Source organism: Zootoca vivipara, chromosome 3, assembly GCF_963506605.1.
Source record: "Zootoca vivipara chromosome 3, rZooViv1.1, whole genome shotgun sequence".
NCBI classification, from domain to species: domain Eukaryota; kingdom Metazoa; phylum Chordata; class Lepidosauria; order Squamata; family Lacertidae; genus Zootoca; species Zootoca vivipara.
This window is the reverse complement of record NC_083278.1, coordinates 4,356,959-4,371,247: the sequence shown is the minus strand read 5'-3', so window position 1 is coordinate 4,371,247 and position 14,289 is coordinate 4,356,959. Positions and strand designations below refer to the sequence as shown.

The 14,289-nt window shown below is 42.9% G+C and overlaps 1 protein-coding gene across 1 annotated transcript in view; it reads left to right on the top strand.

The window, feature by feature from the left end:
* The window catches only part of EVA1A (eva-1 homolog A, regulator of programmed cell death), a 56,957-nt gene extending 50,020 nt beyond the window's left edge, over positions 1–6,937 (top strand). The window contains exon 8 of the mRNA XM_035110345.2: positions 3,960–6,937. Coding sequence (XP_034966236.1) covers positions 3,960–4,089 — 130 coding nt within the window. The 3' untranslated portion in view covers positions 4,090–6,937. The remainder of the gene's footprint in view (positions 1–3,959) is intronic.
* Positions 6,938–14,289: the final 7,352 nt, after the last annotated feature.

The window sequence follows — 14,289 nt, the reverse complement described above, 5'->3', positions numbered from 1 at the left end:
AGAGCTTATTTTAAGCATGACATGAAGAGGTCAAGCTAGCTGTTAAACTTCCGTGTTTCTCATATTATAAGACACGTCTTATATTCCTTTTTCCTCAAAAAAACACACTATGGCTTATTTTCAAGGGATGTCTTATTTTTTTCCTCCTCCTCCTGCCGCGGCCGGCATTGCTGCTGTGCCTATCACTATGTCTTATTTTTGGGGAATGGCTTATATTCCTTGAATGCTTAAAAATCCTGCTATGGCTTATTTTATGGGTATGTCTTAAAATATGAGAAACAGGGTTGCAACGAAAAACTAAGAAAGTAACTATTTACTTTTTGTGTATGTGATTCAGTTGGTGATTTATTTATATCTTGAAATCCAACTAACAAATAAAGGAAATTAGCAAAAGTATTAAAAGCAAGTTTTCAATATCTTAAAACCAAAAACTAGTGTATTAAAACCTAGTATTCAACAGCCAGATATAAGGACCAGCAATTGCAGTCTCAGTCACAGTGCCTCCCCGCGCCCCCTGCTCTCATTCTAAGGCAAAGAGGGAGAGTACAGACTCAGGCAGACAATGATCTGGAATTCAAATGGCCACAACTTTATTGATTACATGTGTTGGTGGAACTTAGGCTCAGGCATTGGGTATATTTCAGCAGGCAGGGTGGGTGGTAGCAGTTGGGAATGGGTGTCCCAGAGTGACTTTGGGTAGCGTGTGCTCCCACATCTGATACACCAACCATGCAATGAGCTCAGTCCTACTTTGCTTCACAATGTCTCAGGCAGGATGCCGGGACCCTCTAGGATTCTTCATGCAAGAAGAAGGCCTTTCTTGTAGGAAATGCATGATGAATTAATGTATCTGTTTTGCCACAGAAAAACAGCAACAATAGGAAGCCACGCTTGGTAGAGGCACTCTGCTGGATACTTGGAAAATACTTATGTTAATCACACACACACACCTGACAAACTAACAAAACTAACTTTTTGCTAGGATATTTTGTTTCATGTGAAATGGCCCTAGAAAACACTTCTCCAATCCTGAAACAGCTGGAATAGAATAGAATAGAATAGAATAAGACCTTGGAGTTATGAGGTTTTATAATTTTTAGAGTGTAAAAGAGAGGAGAGTATGTATATTTCATTGTTCTACTTCCTTGATTTTAGTTTCCAATTCTTTAGTTTTCATCGTGCAAGCTGGAAAACTGTAGCTTTACCACCCTCCTGTGGTGGCTAAAGCCCTTTGCAGCTTATAGCGAGAATATAAAAGGGACAGCATCCACAAAGAATTCAGGCTTATATAAAGAGGCATTTTAAATATATACCTGTAATCCCTTTTTGCCTAAAACTCCCTTTGATTGACCTGAATATACAATGGATTTCTCCTTTGATTGATAGATCATGTTGGAGATGATCACAAAAATGTTAGTGCAAGGTCATTTGCATTTTTGAAACCTTTAATCTGCTGTGCTGCACAAATGCCTCTTGCACAGGCCTCATGAAATCCTCTCTACATTCACTTAGGGTTATATGGATGTGCTTCAAGTGGTTCCAAAATTCATTCCCACTTCCAGCTGGTATTTTCCAAACTGCTGCAGTTTTATTTTTTACAAGTCTGTCTTCTGTTTTGTTGTCTGATATATGGAGTTTTAAAAAATGTATATCGTAAACTACAATACATGCATTTAGCTCAGTCATCAAGAGATACAGTACTTGCAAATCAATCAGTTTTCCTGGGTGTTCCCTTGCACAGTTAATGAATTTCCAAAGAGTCTTTTGCAGCAAAAACAACAGTTCACCAGTCCTTTGAGGTCCGATTGCTCAGCCTGGGTGCTTTGGGAGGAAACCACTACCAGCACCACCCTCCTCCTCCTCCTCCTCCTCCTCTCCCTATGCTCTTCATCTGAAAAGACCTTCTCCATACTAATTAAGGCACCCAGAAGCAGAATCCTCACTTGCTCAAAAGCAAATCCTGCTGAATTCAAGATGAGTCCGGTTAAGACTCATTGCAACCCAAGTCATCAGTTCAGACACTAAAATATACCATTGATACAACCTGTGGACTTGGATACTCATTTTGCAGAATTAGTAAATGTGGAGCTCTGAGGTAGAATAGATGCTGAATAAGTGGCAAGGATTGTATTTTCACCAGGAGATACCATGCAATAGGGCCAAGAGCTTCTAGAGGTTACTGTGTCTTAGGATGTTGTGGCTCTCAAAGGGTCTGCCACTCTTTATGGGAGTTACTTTTGGTAGCACTAATGATAGTATAGTATAGTATAGTATACCACCCATGGAGCATAGTATACTATACTAGTATAGTATACCAACAAACAGTAAATTGTAGATTAACTACAGTTAACTACAGTTTCTATAAACATCCAGGTTTCGTGCATAGCGGAAATTCTGTTTGTGCTGCTGTGCACGTCCCTCTGCCATTTGTGAAGCAGCAACTTCAGGCTTGTCCTGACTAACAACACTGCATCCTTCCTTCATTTCCCTCAATTCCTGAATTCTTGTTTCTATAAGCTTTTGTTCTACTGTTTCACTACTGTCTTTATGACTTTTGACCTCTTACTTTGTATCTTTGCTCAGTCTATTTACGATATCATCCTGCATTGTGGCCAAAGTCATTTTGAAGGAACCAAACAGTTCTTTCTCAACCTCATCAGGGAATGGCTGTAGCTCAGAAGGAGCCAACTCTTTCTCTTTCTGCAGCCTGACTGCTAATGGATCTATTATTACTCTTTCTCTTTCTGCAGCCTGACTGCTAATGGATCTATATTGGATTCCAAGAAAACTGGTGGAACACTAGGACCCATAGCAGGCTTCTTTGGGGGCATTTGATCAAGTTTAATAGCTCCTAGTGATTCTGTTACCATCTCAGCTGAGGCATGAGATCTACAAAGACTTCCTGCTGACTTTCCCGTTGAGAGGAACTGATGACATAAACATGAAGCAGTGAAAGTTGGTCAGTTGTCTCAGTTGTACTGGCAACATGGCCTTTTTTATCAGAGTGGGAGGACAGCAAATATTCCAGTCATTCTGCTTCTGCCCCCACATAATCCATATCTTGGGGTATGGATAGAACTTATTTTCAAGCAACATTTGCCACTCTTTGGCATTGTCCTTCTCTTTCTTTAGTCCTCCTCACTTTCCACCCATGGAGAATTGGTCAGTTCTGGGCTATCTCCATAGAGTCAGGGTGAGCAGCTTCCTTCGAAGATCCAGATTGTCTGACATCATTTTTCCAGCTGGAAAAAACTTCAGTACCTTCCCTGTTTGGTGGAACCCCCTGGGCTCTTGCTCCCCTTGCAGAGATCTGAAGCTTCAGACCACATGCAAAAAGCAACAGGTCTGTAGCCCTTGCCCTTCAGATTGCACCAAAGGGAAGGGAGGGGACAAACAGCCTCAAGGAGCTTAGGCAGCAGTCCCAGGTGAAAAACATGTCTAAAGTAGAACCAGAGATGAAATAACGGCTTAGGGAGCTGGATATGTTTAGCCTGGAGAAGAGAAGGAAGAAGATTCCACCTAAACATTAGGAAGAACTTTCTGACAGTAAGAGCTGTTCGGCAGTGGAATTTGCTACCAAGGAGTGTGGTGGAGTCTCCTTCTTTGGAGGTCTTTAAGCAGAGGCTTGACAGCCATATGTCAAGAATGCTTTGATGGTGTTTCCTGCTTGGCAGGGGGTTGGACTGGATGGCCCTTGTGGTCTCTTCCAACTCTACGATTCTTTGATTCTATGAAATGTCTCTAATACTGCTATTCTGAGTAGACAAAGCACGAATTTCTGAGCTTGTAATGCCTGTCTGCTTTTTGAGGTGAGTTTTATGAGTCACCTACATGTGTATTTACATGCCAAGGAGCATGAACTTTGGGTGCACAGCTTTGAATTCACTCTGTTGTGACAGTGAAACTCTACAATTAATTTGTGTATTTTTTATCTCTCCCATTGTGGGCTCCCTCTCTAGCATCCCTTTCCGCATAAAGGAGAAGCAGCAAGAATTAGAAAGGGAAAAATTGGAAGTGAAACGCCTGGACATATGGAAGCCTTCTCCGTCTCTGCTGCAGTCTTTGTTTACAACTGGACCGACCAAATGATCGACTTTTCAATATTTTTAGACGTAAATGCAGCTTCTGGTCGCATGTCATAAGGTCCCTGGGAATATACCTGCTAACAATTTATTGTCCTAGAACAATTGTCATTATTTGTAGAAGCCCAGGTACAGGTTTCTTTAAAAACAAAATTAGACGTTAGCCATTTTAGTATAAATCACGTTACTTTCTTGAAACGATTAGTCTGCATTCACAAATGAAAATAATACACTTTACACTTGCTCAGTGGTACCTTCATCTATTCAAAGTTAATATCTTCTAAGGCTGAACCCAGACATTAAATTACCGGTAGATGCCAGGAGTTTAGATGCCAACAGTTTGCATAGCAGATTTGCATACAACTCTTGTATAGAAAGTGGACATGGAACAGAGAATTTAGAGTTAGAAGGAACTTGGATATCATCTCATTCTCTTCTGATAATTTCAGCCAAGGATTTTCAGCCACTTGTGATGTGAAATCCTCTCATGGTCATTCTAGGTGGTGGTTCCTGCGCTGAGAAGCTGCAGAGATCCAAGCACTTTTTTTTAATTTTAAAGAAACCTTCAATAAATGCATACAATTAAAAACCAGAGCCTTAGTCATTTCATACAGCCATTAAGGCAAGTAAGTGACAACTCCAGCCAGCACCCACCCTTCAGGATGCCCGAGAGAGAGAGAGAGAGGTGGTCCCTGCTGCATTGACAGAGGCAGTGATGCAGCAGCTCCTAAAGAAACTGGCTCTGGACCCATTTGGACCGGAGCAACTATTGAGCAGCTACAAGTACCCACTTTGGGGGAAGCTGGTGGAGAGGGCCGTGGTAGGACAGCTACAAACAGGCGCCAACGGGAGGGAGATTGGGGCTGACATTGTCCACAACGTTCTGACGTCACGTCAGGAACATGGCAGTGGGCCGCTCCTCCTCTGGGCCAGGGCCTGCTTCCCCCCTCTTTCCCCTCCACAGCAGCAGGAGGAGGAGCTGCCAGCCACTGAGGTTGCACTGCCACTGTCAGGCTGTCCTACACACGAGTAGAACCTTGGCAGAGACACATGCCTGACTGGCATGTTCCCTCCCTCCTGGGCGATCGTTCGGGAACTTCAAAAGCATTCCTCAGCCCAAACATCACAGCGACTGATGCCAGAAGACATCAGCACACTTCGGATCCGCAGAGGTTTGCGCAGTTGCATAACAGAACTCAGTAGCACAGGATTTTGGCTAATCTACTTTATTTACATATAAACACACATGGAGCACGGCAACATGGCTCCCTCTCTCTCTAGCATCAGATAGCAAAGGGAAAGAACAAAGGACAATAGTCCTAATTCAGGAACACACAGTAAGACAAACATCCTGTCTACGTCACACCCCATTCCTGCGGAAACAAAACACATACCGTCATGTGATAGACAACAAACCCATGACTGCACACGAGGAATGAAACTCCAACAACCTCCCCCCCCCCGATTCATGAACTGTGCTGCAGTCATCAGTGTAACTGCCACAACCATACAGATGTCATACGCACAGTATACTTCTGTATCACCCGTTCCACCCTTGGAACTACCTGCAACTGGATTAGCTTTGGGCCTTACCATCTTGCACTTCTGACTAGTCTTGGCATCATAGCCCTTCTGACTATCAGGAAGTCTCACACTTGGCTTTGTTGGGACTCGAACCCTAGCCTCGTTCCTCTCTGAGGAATCAGTGTTGGCACACACGGCCTCTGAACGTGATTCTGCTTCCTTCTCTAAGGAAACAGTGTCTAAACACACATGGAGCACTGCAACATGGCTCCCTCTCTCTCTAGCATCAGGCAGCAAAGGGAAAGAACAAAGGACAATAGTCCTACAGTAAGACAAACATCCTGTCTACATCACTTCCCATTCCTATGGAAAGGAAACACATATACAGTCATGTGATAGACAACAAACCCAGGACTGCACACAGGGAATAAATCTCCAACAGCCACAGCCTTCCTAGGATTCCCACAACTTTCCACAGATAGTTAAAAAAATAAAAAAGTAATTTATATGTAGTATATAATCACAAAGCTAAGCTAGTATGTAAATAATTAGATCACAGAAAAGAAATATGAAATGAGCAAAGGAATGACAACTGTTACCAAAAATGCACAGTACACAAAAATGATTTGGAAACTTACAGACTATGAAAAAACTATATTGGCTTTGGAAAGGAAAGATAGGCAGCATAACTCTCAGCATCCCCACTGAGCAGTAAATCGTGCTGTGTTCACTGAGGATTTTTCCCAGGTAACTGGGCTGCAGCTGTGGGGCTAACGTGGGTTGTGCAAGTGACACGGCCCAAGGAGCAATGCTTCAAAGGGATTCCAATTTTGTTCCAGCTTTTGCATTTTTTCTGAAATTACCGAGGGTGTATAATGGGGCTCTCTCCTGCACAAGTTCCCTTCCAGGCTCTCTGTCCCATAGAAACGTTCCATTTCAGAAGTTCGACTTGTGCTTTTGAAAAATTGTTATTTATGAAACCTGTCAAATGAGTCTGATAAGAAATCTGTTTGACAAATGTATTCCAGCTAAACAGGGATTAAAAAACCTGAAAAACTATATTCACTGAGGGAAATAGAATAGGTGTTCAAATATTGGTGGCTGTTTATATGTTTGCTTGAGATCAGAAATAGGAAAGAAACCTCTTTACTTGGACATTATTACTTTAACTCTTGTGCAACTTCTTGATCTATGTGCCTATTTTATAGTTTTGTTTTCCATCTTTTAATTTTTTTCTATTGTTCTCTTTGTTTTATATGTATTATAAGATGAATTAATAACAATAATAAACTTTACCAAAAAATAAAAGAAAAAAGGGGGAAAAATAAAAAAAATTCTACCAATTCTACAAGCTGATGAATGTCTGTCTGTCTGTCTGTGGTGTTTCACACTCAGTACAATTTCTAGTTGAAGTCTGTACTGATTGGCTTACTATGTCTTTAATCATTTAAATAATTTCCTTAAGCTTTTGCAGAGTGGTGCAGAACACAAATTTCATGGCTTTGTATTTATCCCCCAGTGAATTGGTCAATGTGCATATTAAAGAAGAAGAATATTACAGTTTTGTTTTAAGAAAAATATGGAGGCAGCAGCACAGAGCAGCAAGGTTCTTTTCTGTCTCCAGTTCTACATAACATCTATATAAAATCATGTGGTGCAATCATCAGATGGAGGCACTTTGGGCAGGAGCTTCTCATGTCTGGGAACTGGGGGTTCCTGGTAATGTTGCCCCCCCTGCACAAATAGGATCCTAATCTGGGGTTGAGTTTTGCCATCTGAGGTCTAGGTGGCTTTGACCTCTAGGAGTGCCTTTTCCCAGCTCCATCTGCTTGGCTGGCTATGGGTGTTCCTGAATAAAGATAGCTTTGCCAGGGTGTTGTAGGCCCTTGTCAACTCCTATGTAGGCTCTCCTGGTCTCCCTTTGAAGAAGGTCTGGAAGCTGCAAGTACAGTAATACACCATGCACATTTCAGAACTGGTGGAAATGGCAGGGCAGAGAATGGACAACATTTCTAAGGAGCCACAAGACTGTTGTAGGCTCACATTTATTTTCTACATTTTTGTATTTGTCTGTCATGAACATTGTTTATGAGATCATTGTTATGTTATACTGAAAACAATGAAGTGCTTATGTAACAATAAATGGTTGAGAGATCAGTGAGAGATATTTAAAGCAGCTAGTTGACGTAACTGTCATCCATAGTTTCCCTTACAATGAGGTCAAGCTGCAGTGCAGACCTAGTTCCGTATTTATAGAATCATAGAGTTGGAAGAGACCCCAAGGGCCATCCAGTCCAACCCCCTGCCAAGCAGGAAACACCATCAAAGCATTCTTGACATATGCCTGTCAAGCCTCTGCTTAAAGACCTCCAAAGAAGGAGACTTATTTATTGCTTGTGTGTCTCATCTCTATTATACTTGTGTGTGTAACAGAAGCTGACTTGATCTTATTAATTGGTATGACCTTTCATTTCCTGAATGAGAGGAACATTTAGGAAGTGACTAATGAATCATGAGGCTTTGAAAAACTAGGGTGCTGTGGGAGGCATGGATTCTGCATGAAAGGTCAGTTCAAAAGCTTTCAACTCAACTGAAACAACCCCTCATGTTGGTCATTCCAGCCCCATTTTGAAAGAGGCTCAGCTTGTCTTGGAGCTCATGTGATAAGACACCGGAGAGAAGGGCTTGCCTTCCATGTCCCTTGTGCCCAAGATGTTGTGGCAATGGAAGGATGGTGCCATTCTGGCCCATAAATGGGCTCTCAAAACTGGTTCACTCTTCAAAACTTGAAACACCACTCAATGTTTTGTCAAAACTGGCACTGGAACAAGAGAGTTAAAAAATATTGATGAAGCTTATCAAGCACTACATCAAAACTTCACAGGCTTGACTCCTTGCTGTTTCCATGTGTGAAGTAGGTGGCTTGGTCCCTGCTCCTGCCCACCTAGCAGTTCGAAAGCACGCCAAAAAGTGCAAGTAGACAAATAGGTACTGCTCCAGCAGGAGGATAAACGGCATTTCCGTTCGCTGCTCTGGTTTCGATGTTCCATTGCGCCAGAAGCGGCTTAGTCATGCTGGCCACATGACCCAGAAAAACTGTCTGCGGACAAACGTCGGCACCCTCGGCCTGTAAAGCAAGATGAGCGCCACAACCCCAGAGTTGTCTGCAACTAGACTTAACTGTCAGGGGTCCTTTACCTTTTTTTTTTTTACCATAATGATATAATAATGTTTTGTGATGATGCAACAGAACCGATTTGTTTAGTAAACCTTTTGCCCCATGCTTGTTCTGAGTTTTCCAGTTTCTAGTCATCCCATTCCTCAGTTGTAGTTGGTCTCTGCTTCCAGTTATGACCGATTACCATGGTAGTTGCTGTAGTAAATCTCTTTCTTCTTCCTCCTCCAAAAGGGCGGGTTTTGATTCTCTGCAGGGGTCATTCTGTAGATCTCTGAATCAAGCTTTGTCAATGCAGCAGAGGCCAGGGAGGGAGGGGAGGTGTGCCATATTCTGTTAACAGGAACCTATAACTGCTGTTGCAAATCAGCATACCAGGCTGAGATCATATAAATTTTACAAAATGTGAAGTGCTACAGACCAAGTCTGAAGATCAACAGGTTCAGAAAAGGTAACTCTATCCCTACTTAACATGTAACTGAGTGTAACTAAGTGTCTTCTAAGTGTCTAAGAAGAGAAGACTCCCTGGAAAAGACCCTGATGTTGGGAAAGATGGAGGGCACTAGGAGAAGGGGATGACAGAGGATGGGATGGTTGGACAGTGTTCTCGAAGCTACGAACATGAGTCTGACCGAACTGCGGGAGGCAGTGAAAGACAGGAGAGCCTGGCATGCTATGGTCCATGGGGTCACGAAGAGTCGGACACGACTGAACGACTAAACAACAACCACCTGGGGGCTGGGACAGGAGCTTTAAAAGAAAATGAACACTTTAATATACCCCATCATTTACTTGTTTAAAATATATTCGATTTTTATACATATGGCTTACTATAGAAAGACGACACACACCATGCTGTATGTTTTTAAGGTTTTACATTTATAATTCAAATGTTTTTTCAAAGTTGTGTCATAGAATCATAGAATTGTAAAGTTGGAAGGGACCTCAAGGGTCATCTGGTCCAACCTCCTGCAATGCAGGGCTGCCAGCATCTGTGGCAGGTGGCCATCCCACCTCTGCTTCAAAACCTCCAAGGAAAGAGCTGTTCTTGCTCTCCCCCCCTGCCTGGGGGCTCCCCACAGCCTCTGTGAGAGCAGCGTGCTGGATGAGAGGGGCCAGTGGTCTGCTCCCTCAGGTGCTAGGTTGAGAGGAAAGGGTGGGTCAACATGAAAAGGAATAGGAGCACATTTTTGAAAATTACAGTGAAGGATGATTCGACTCTGGAGCAGAATTCAGGGATCCAGAATACATAATCCAGTCCTGAACTTGGCAAAATTCTCATGCATCTCTAATTGTATTTATGAATCTGAGAATTTACCACCATTTCCTGGAGGTGCTACAGAGCAATGGCATTACTTAATGGCAGATATCCATTTTTTTCCTCATACAAATGCTGTACTCACACTTGTCCCTTAGAAAACTCATTTCATGGTGTGACATGCTTTTATAGCATTCCTTTGAAGACGATTGACATATCTTTAAGTCCTGTCAATCCTAAGGGACATTCCCACATTATTTTCAGTAGCCTCACATGCTAGCTAACCAATGCTCTAGACAGGGGAAAATGCCTCTTTAAAGCAGCAGACTTTGATAAACTACCCTGTTCTGCTGAAGAATTATTTTGGTAGAACTGGATTCTTCAATCCAAATTTGTTGTTACGGTATTTCCTGACTGAATATGGGATGTTGTGGGTTCCAGAATTACAATTCCAGGAGCTGAACTAGACCCTGTGTGCTTGTGTCATGAAGTCTCATTTGCATCAATAAACCACTGGAAGTCACCAGACCCACTGACATATTTCAGTAATCCAATTCCATCTGAACTAGATCACCCCTTCCTCCAAAATCCAATATAATTTTGTTGTAGGAGAATTTAGCAACATCCCTAGAAAATTATCAGTGGAAAATAAAGCAAGAATGGGGATGCGGGTGGCGCTGTGGTTTAAACCACTGCACCACTTGGACTTGCCGATCGGAAGGTTGGTAGTTCGAATCCCCGCGACGGGGTGAGCTCCCGTTGCTCGGTCCCAGCTCCTGCCAACCTAGCAGTTCGAAAGCACCTCAAAGTGCAAGTACTGTAGATAAATAGATACCGCTCCAGCGGGAAGGTAAACAGCATTTCCGTGTGCTGCTCTGGCTCGGCCTGTAAAGCAAGATGAGTGCTGCAACCCCAGAGTCGTTTGTGACTGTACTTACCGGTAACTGTCGGGGTACCTTTACCTTTAAAGCAAGAATGACTGGATCTTTAAATAATTGTTCTTCTATTATGTGTATAGCTCAGTCAGATAAATGGACATGTTGAAATTTTCTTCCATCTAGCACTGCAAAGTTTGTTTCTTTCAGAGCAAAATTCGTGCAACAAAGGAAACAGTTCTACCAAAAGGTACTTTTTAAAAAAGTGTGCCCATGTTTGAGAGCTATAGGGAGCTATAGGAGAGTGCCACATCTGAAGGTCAAAAACAAAAGGCTACAATCCTGATCTGTTTGATCTGAGTAAACACCAGATGTTTACAAAATTTCAGTGGGAGAAATGACAAGAACAGCACTAGCAGTAACAATAAAAGAGCATTAGCTAGGTATAAAAATGCAAATGTGTTTTAGCAAGGCGTGGAGGCATCTGGTATATTAACAGCGGCATAATGATATGCATAATAACATTCCACAGAACTGAATTAATGAATATGTTATTAGAAATTGTATTATCTAGACAATAAACATGAAAGGTAAAAAAAAAATATTAACTTATCCCCAAGACTGTAAATGCTGAAGGACAGGAAGAAGATTTAAGGGACGGAAGGCTCTCCTTTTGGACTTTAATTGCATCATATCCCTGGTTTCATAAATATAGTTCACATACATAACTGCTTTCATATGAAGTTTGCTAGACAGAGTTTAAAGCAGGGGTAGCAACCTAAGGCTCATGGGCCATAAGTCGTTTAACCGGCCCACAAGCCGCCCCTGAGCCACCCGCTTGCCGGGGACTCGTTTCCGTGGCGCCGGGTATCGCGTCTGTGCATGTGCAGATGCCGGAAATCGCGGGCGCACATACAATCTGGCCCACAGAGTGAACCAGCCTTTGGTTTGGAGTACCCTTTTCTAATTTTGGAGGCAGCCTGTTAAACAAATCCCCATTCTATCAGGGGACGGCAACAAGGTACAGAGCAACACCTTGTTTCTTTGGAGCTACCCAAAGTGATGACTCTGCAGCAGAATGCACTTGACCTGTCTTCTTTGAAGGATTTCGCACTGGGCAGCCAATCAGTACAGTGCAATCTTCTGCAGCTTTGCAAAGGCAACAATGCCAATTTGCCTGTCCAGTGAGTTGTGAAAGGCTCTCCAATGTTTGGTGTGCTTGTGTCTTTCCAAGTCTGCAGTGAACCAAGAAATAGTGTACTGAGGTGGAACCACTGGAGAAGAAAAATAATAATAATAATTAGATTATCTAAAACAGTACTGTGGACTGCAGCTCTTGGCCACTGTTTGGGGGGTCAGGGTTTCTGGTAGGGCAAGGAAATGTAGAGATGTGTGTGAGCTCAGGTATGCCAACTCTAGGGGGCTGAGGTGTCTTTTCCTCTCTCTGGCTCAGCAGCCCCTTTGGCACACAAACACCATTCTTCATTGCCTCCAGCCCTTTTCCTTCCTCCTTCTTTTCCCAAGTCCCCCCCCTTGTGTGCAGATGCCCCATTTCCATTCCTCCTCTTACATTCTCCTATTCTGCACCCCACTTTGTGCGCACCCCAAGGCTGATATATGTTGCTGTAACTTTAAGATTACCAAAGTCTTCAGGGCAAGGCTGTCTGTTGGCTTCTTCGGAGATGGTTAAGTTCAGTTGGTGGATCTTGTCTGTGTGCAGTTGGGTGTTGGCTTGTCCATGAAATGCCTCCTCTAAATTACTTCATAGCCCTCTGTTTCCCCTAATATGTATTCCCTTATGGCTAATACCATTGCCACTTGTCACCTTGCCACATATTGCATATATGCAGGTTTCGTTGTGTGTGGGGAGAGAATTACTTGTCTGGAGTGGGGATGGAGAGGCGTATGTGTCCAAAGGTCTAAAAAATGAAGCTAACAATACTTTCTCCTAGCTTTCTATTAGTTTGAATACTGTTTCCCAGCACTCAGTAGGCCTGAGTAATTATTAGTAGTGCCAGTTACCATTATGATACAGTATATTGAACAGAATTATCCCAAGACTGAAAAAGAGGACTGTTTTGATTGTAAATTAAGTTTTTAGAAACAGAAGGGGTGCTAGACCCCGTATAAAGCAGTGTAACTTTGGGGCTTCTTGAGAGTTTGAGTGGGGAGGAGACTGTGGCTGCATCAATCTTGCCCACAGCACTGCCAAGCAGAATTTAGGTGGACTTTCATATATATCAGGGACGTCCAACTCCCAAGAGACTGCGATCTACTCACAGGAAAAAAACTGGCAGTGATCTACCCCCCTTTTGGGGGGGGGGTGGTTCAGGTCAAAGCTGCTGAGCTTTTTTTAGGGAGGAATGTCGGTTTATGAACACAATTGGTTTCGGAAGTCTGTTCATAAACTGAAGCGAACTTTCCCATTGAAAGTAATGGAAAGTGGATTAATCTGTTCCAGACGGGTCCGCAGAGTACTTAAACTGAAGCGTTCATAAACTGAAGCGAACTTTCCCATTGAAAGTAATGGAAAGTGGATTAATCCATTCCAGACGGGTCCGCGGAGTACTCAACCTGAAGTGTACTTAAGCCGAAGCATGGGTGTAATTGGTTCCGGAAGTTTGTTCATAAACTGAAGCGTTCATAAACTGAAGCAAACTTTCCCGTTGAAAGTAATGGAAAGTGAATTAATCCGTTCCAGATGAGTCCGCAATGTTCGTAAACTGAAAATTCGTAAACTGAGGTGTTCGTAAACCGAGGTTCCACTGTATTAAGGGAAAATTTTCAGACTAGAGTAAAGGGAAAAGGGGATTAATCGCTCACCAAAGCATCACTATGGAAACAATCTGCCTCACAGAGGAAACTTCCGTTCCAGCACTCATGCGAAAATGGAGGGCGGGGAGAGGACTCGGGGCCAGCTGCTCTTAGGCAAAAGCAAAGGAAAAGGAGCCCATGAGCGACAGTGATCGACCGGATCTCCCAGGGATCAACCAGTCAATCCCGATTGACCTTTTTGGACATCCCTGATATATGTGTTTATTAACTTTCTCTGGCAGGGCTCATTGACTCAAAATTGCAAGCAGAGGAAACATTTCCCTTTCACACTTTGCATATTGGTAACCCCTGACATAGCCAGAGCAGAGGTTCTTCTGCTTATTAGGATGAAATTGGATCTAATTTACAGACGTGGGCTGGATGATGGGGACAAGATTACAAACTGCCAAGTGAATCAGCTCCTGGGTTGCAACATTTCAAACTGGAAAGAAGATTTCCTTGGTTGAAGAATACGGTATGTCAGGCGGGAGGAGAGCCTTTACCCTTTTAAAATTATACTATACTTGCTATATAAATAATTTGGCAAACCTCCCCCTAAAC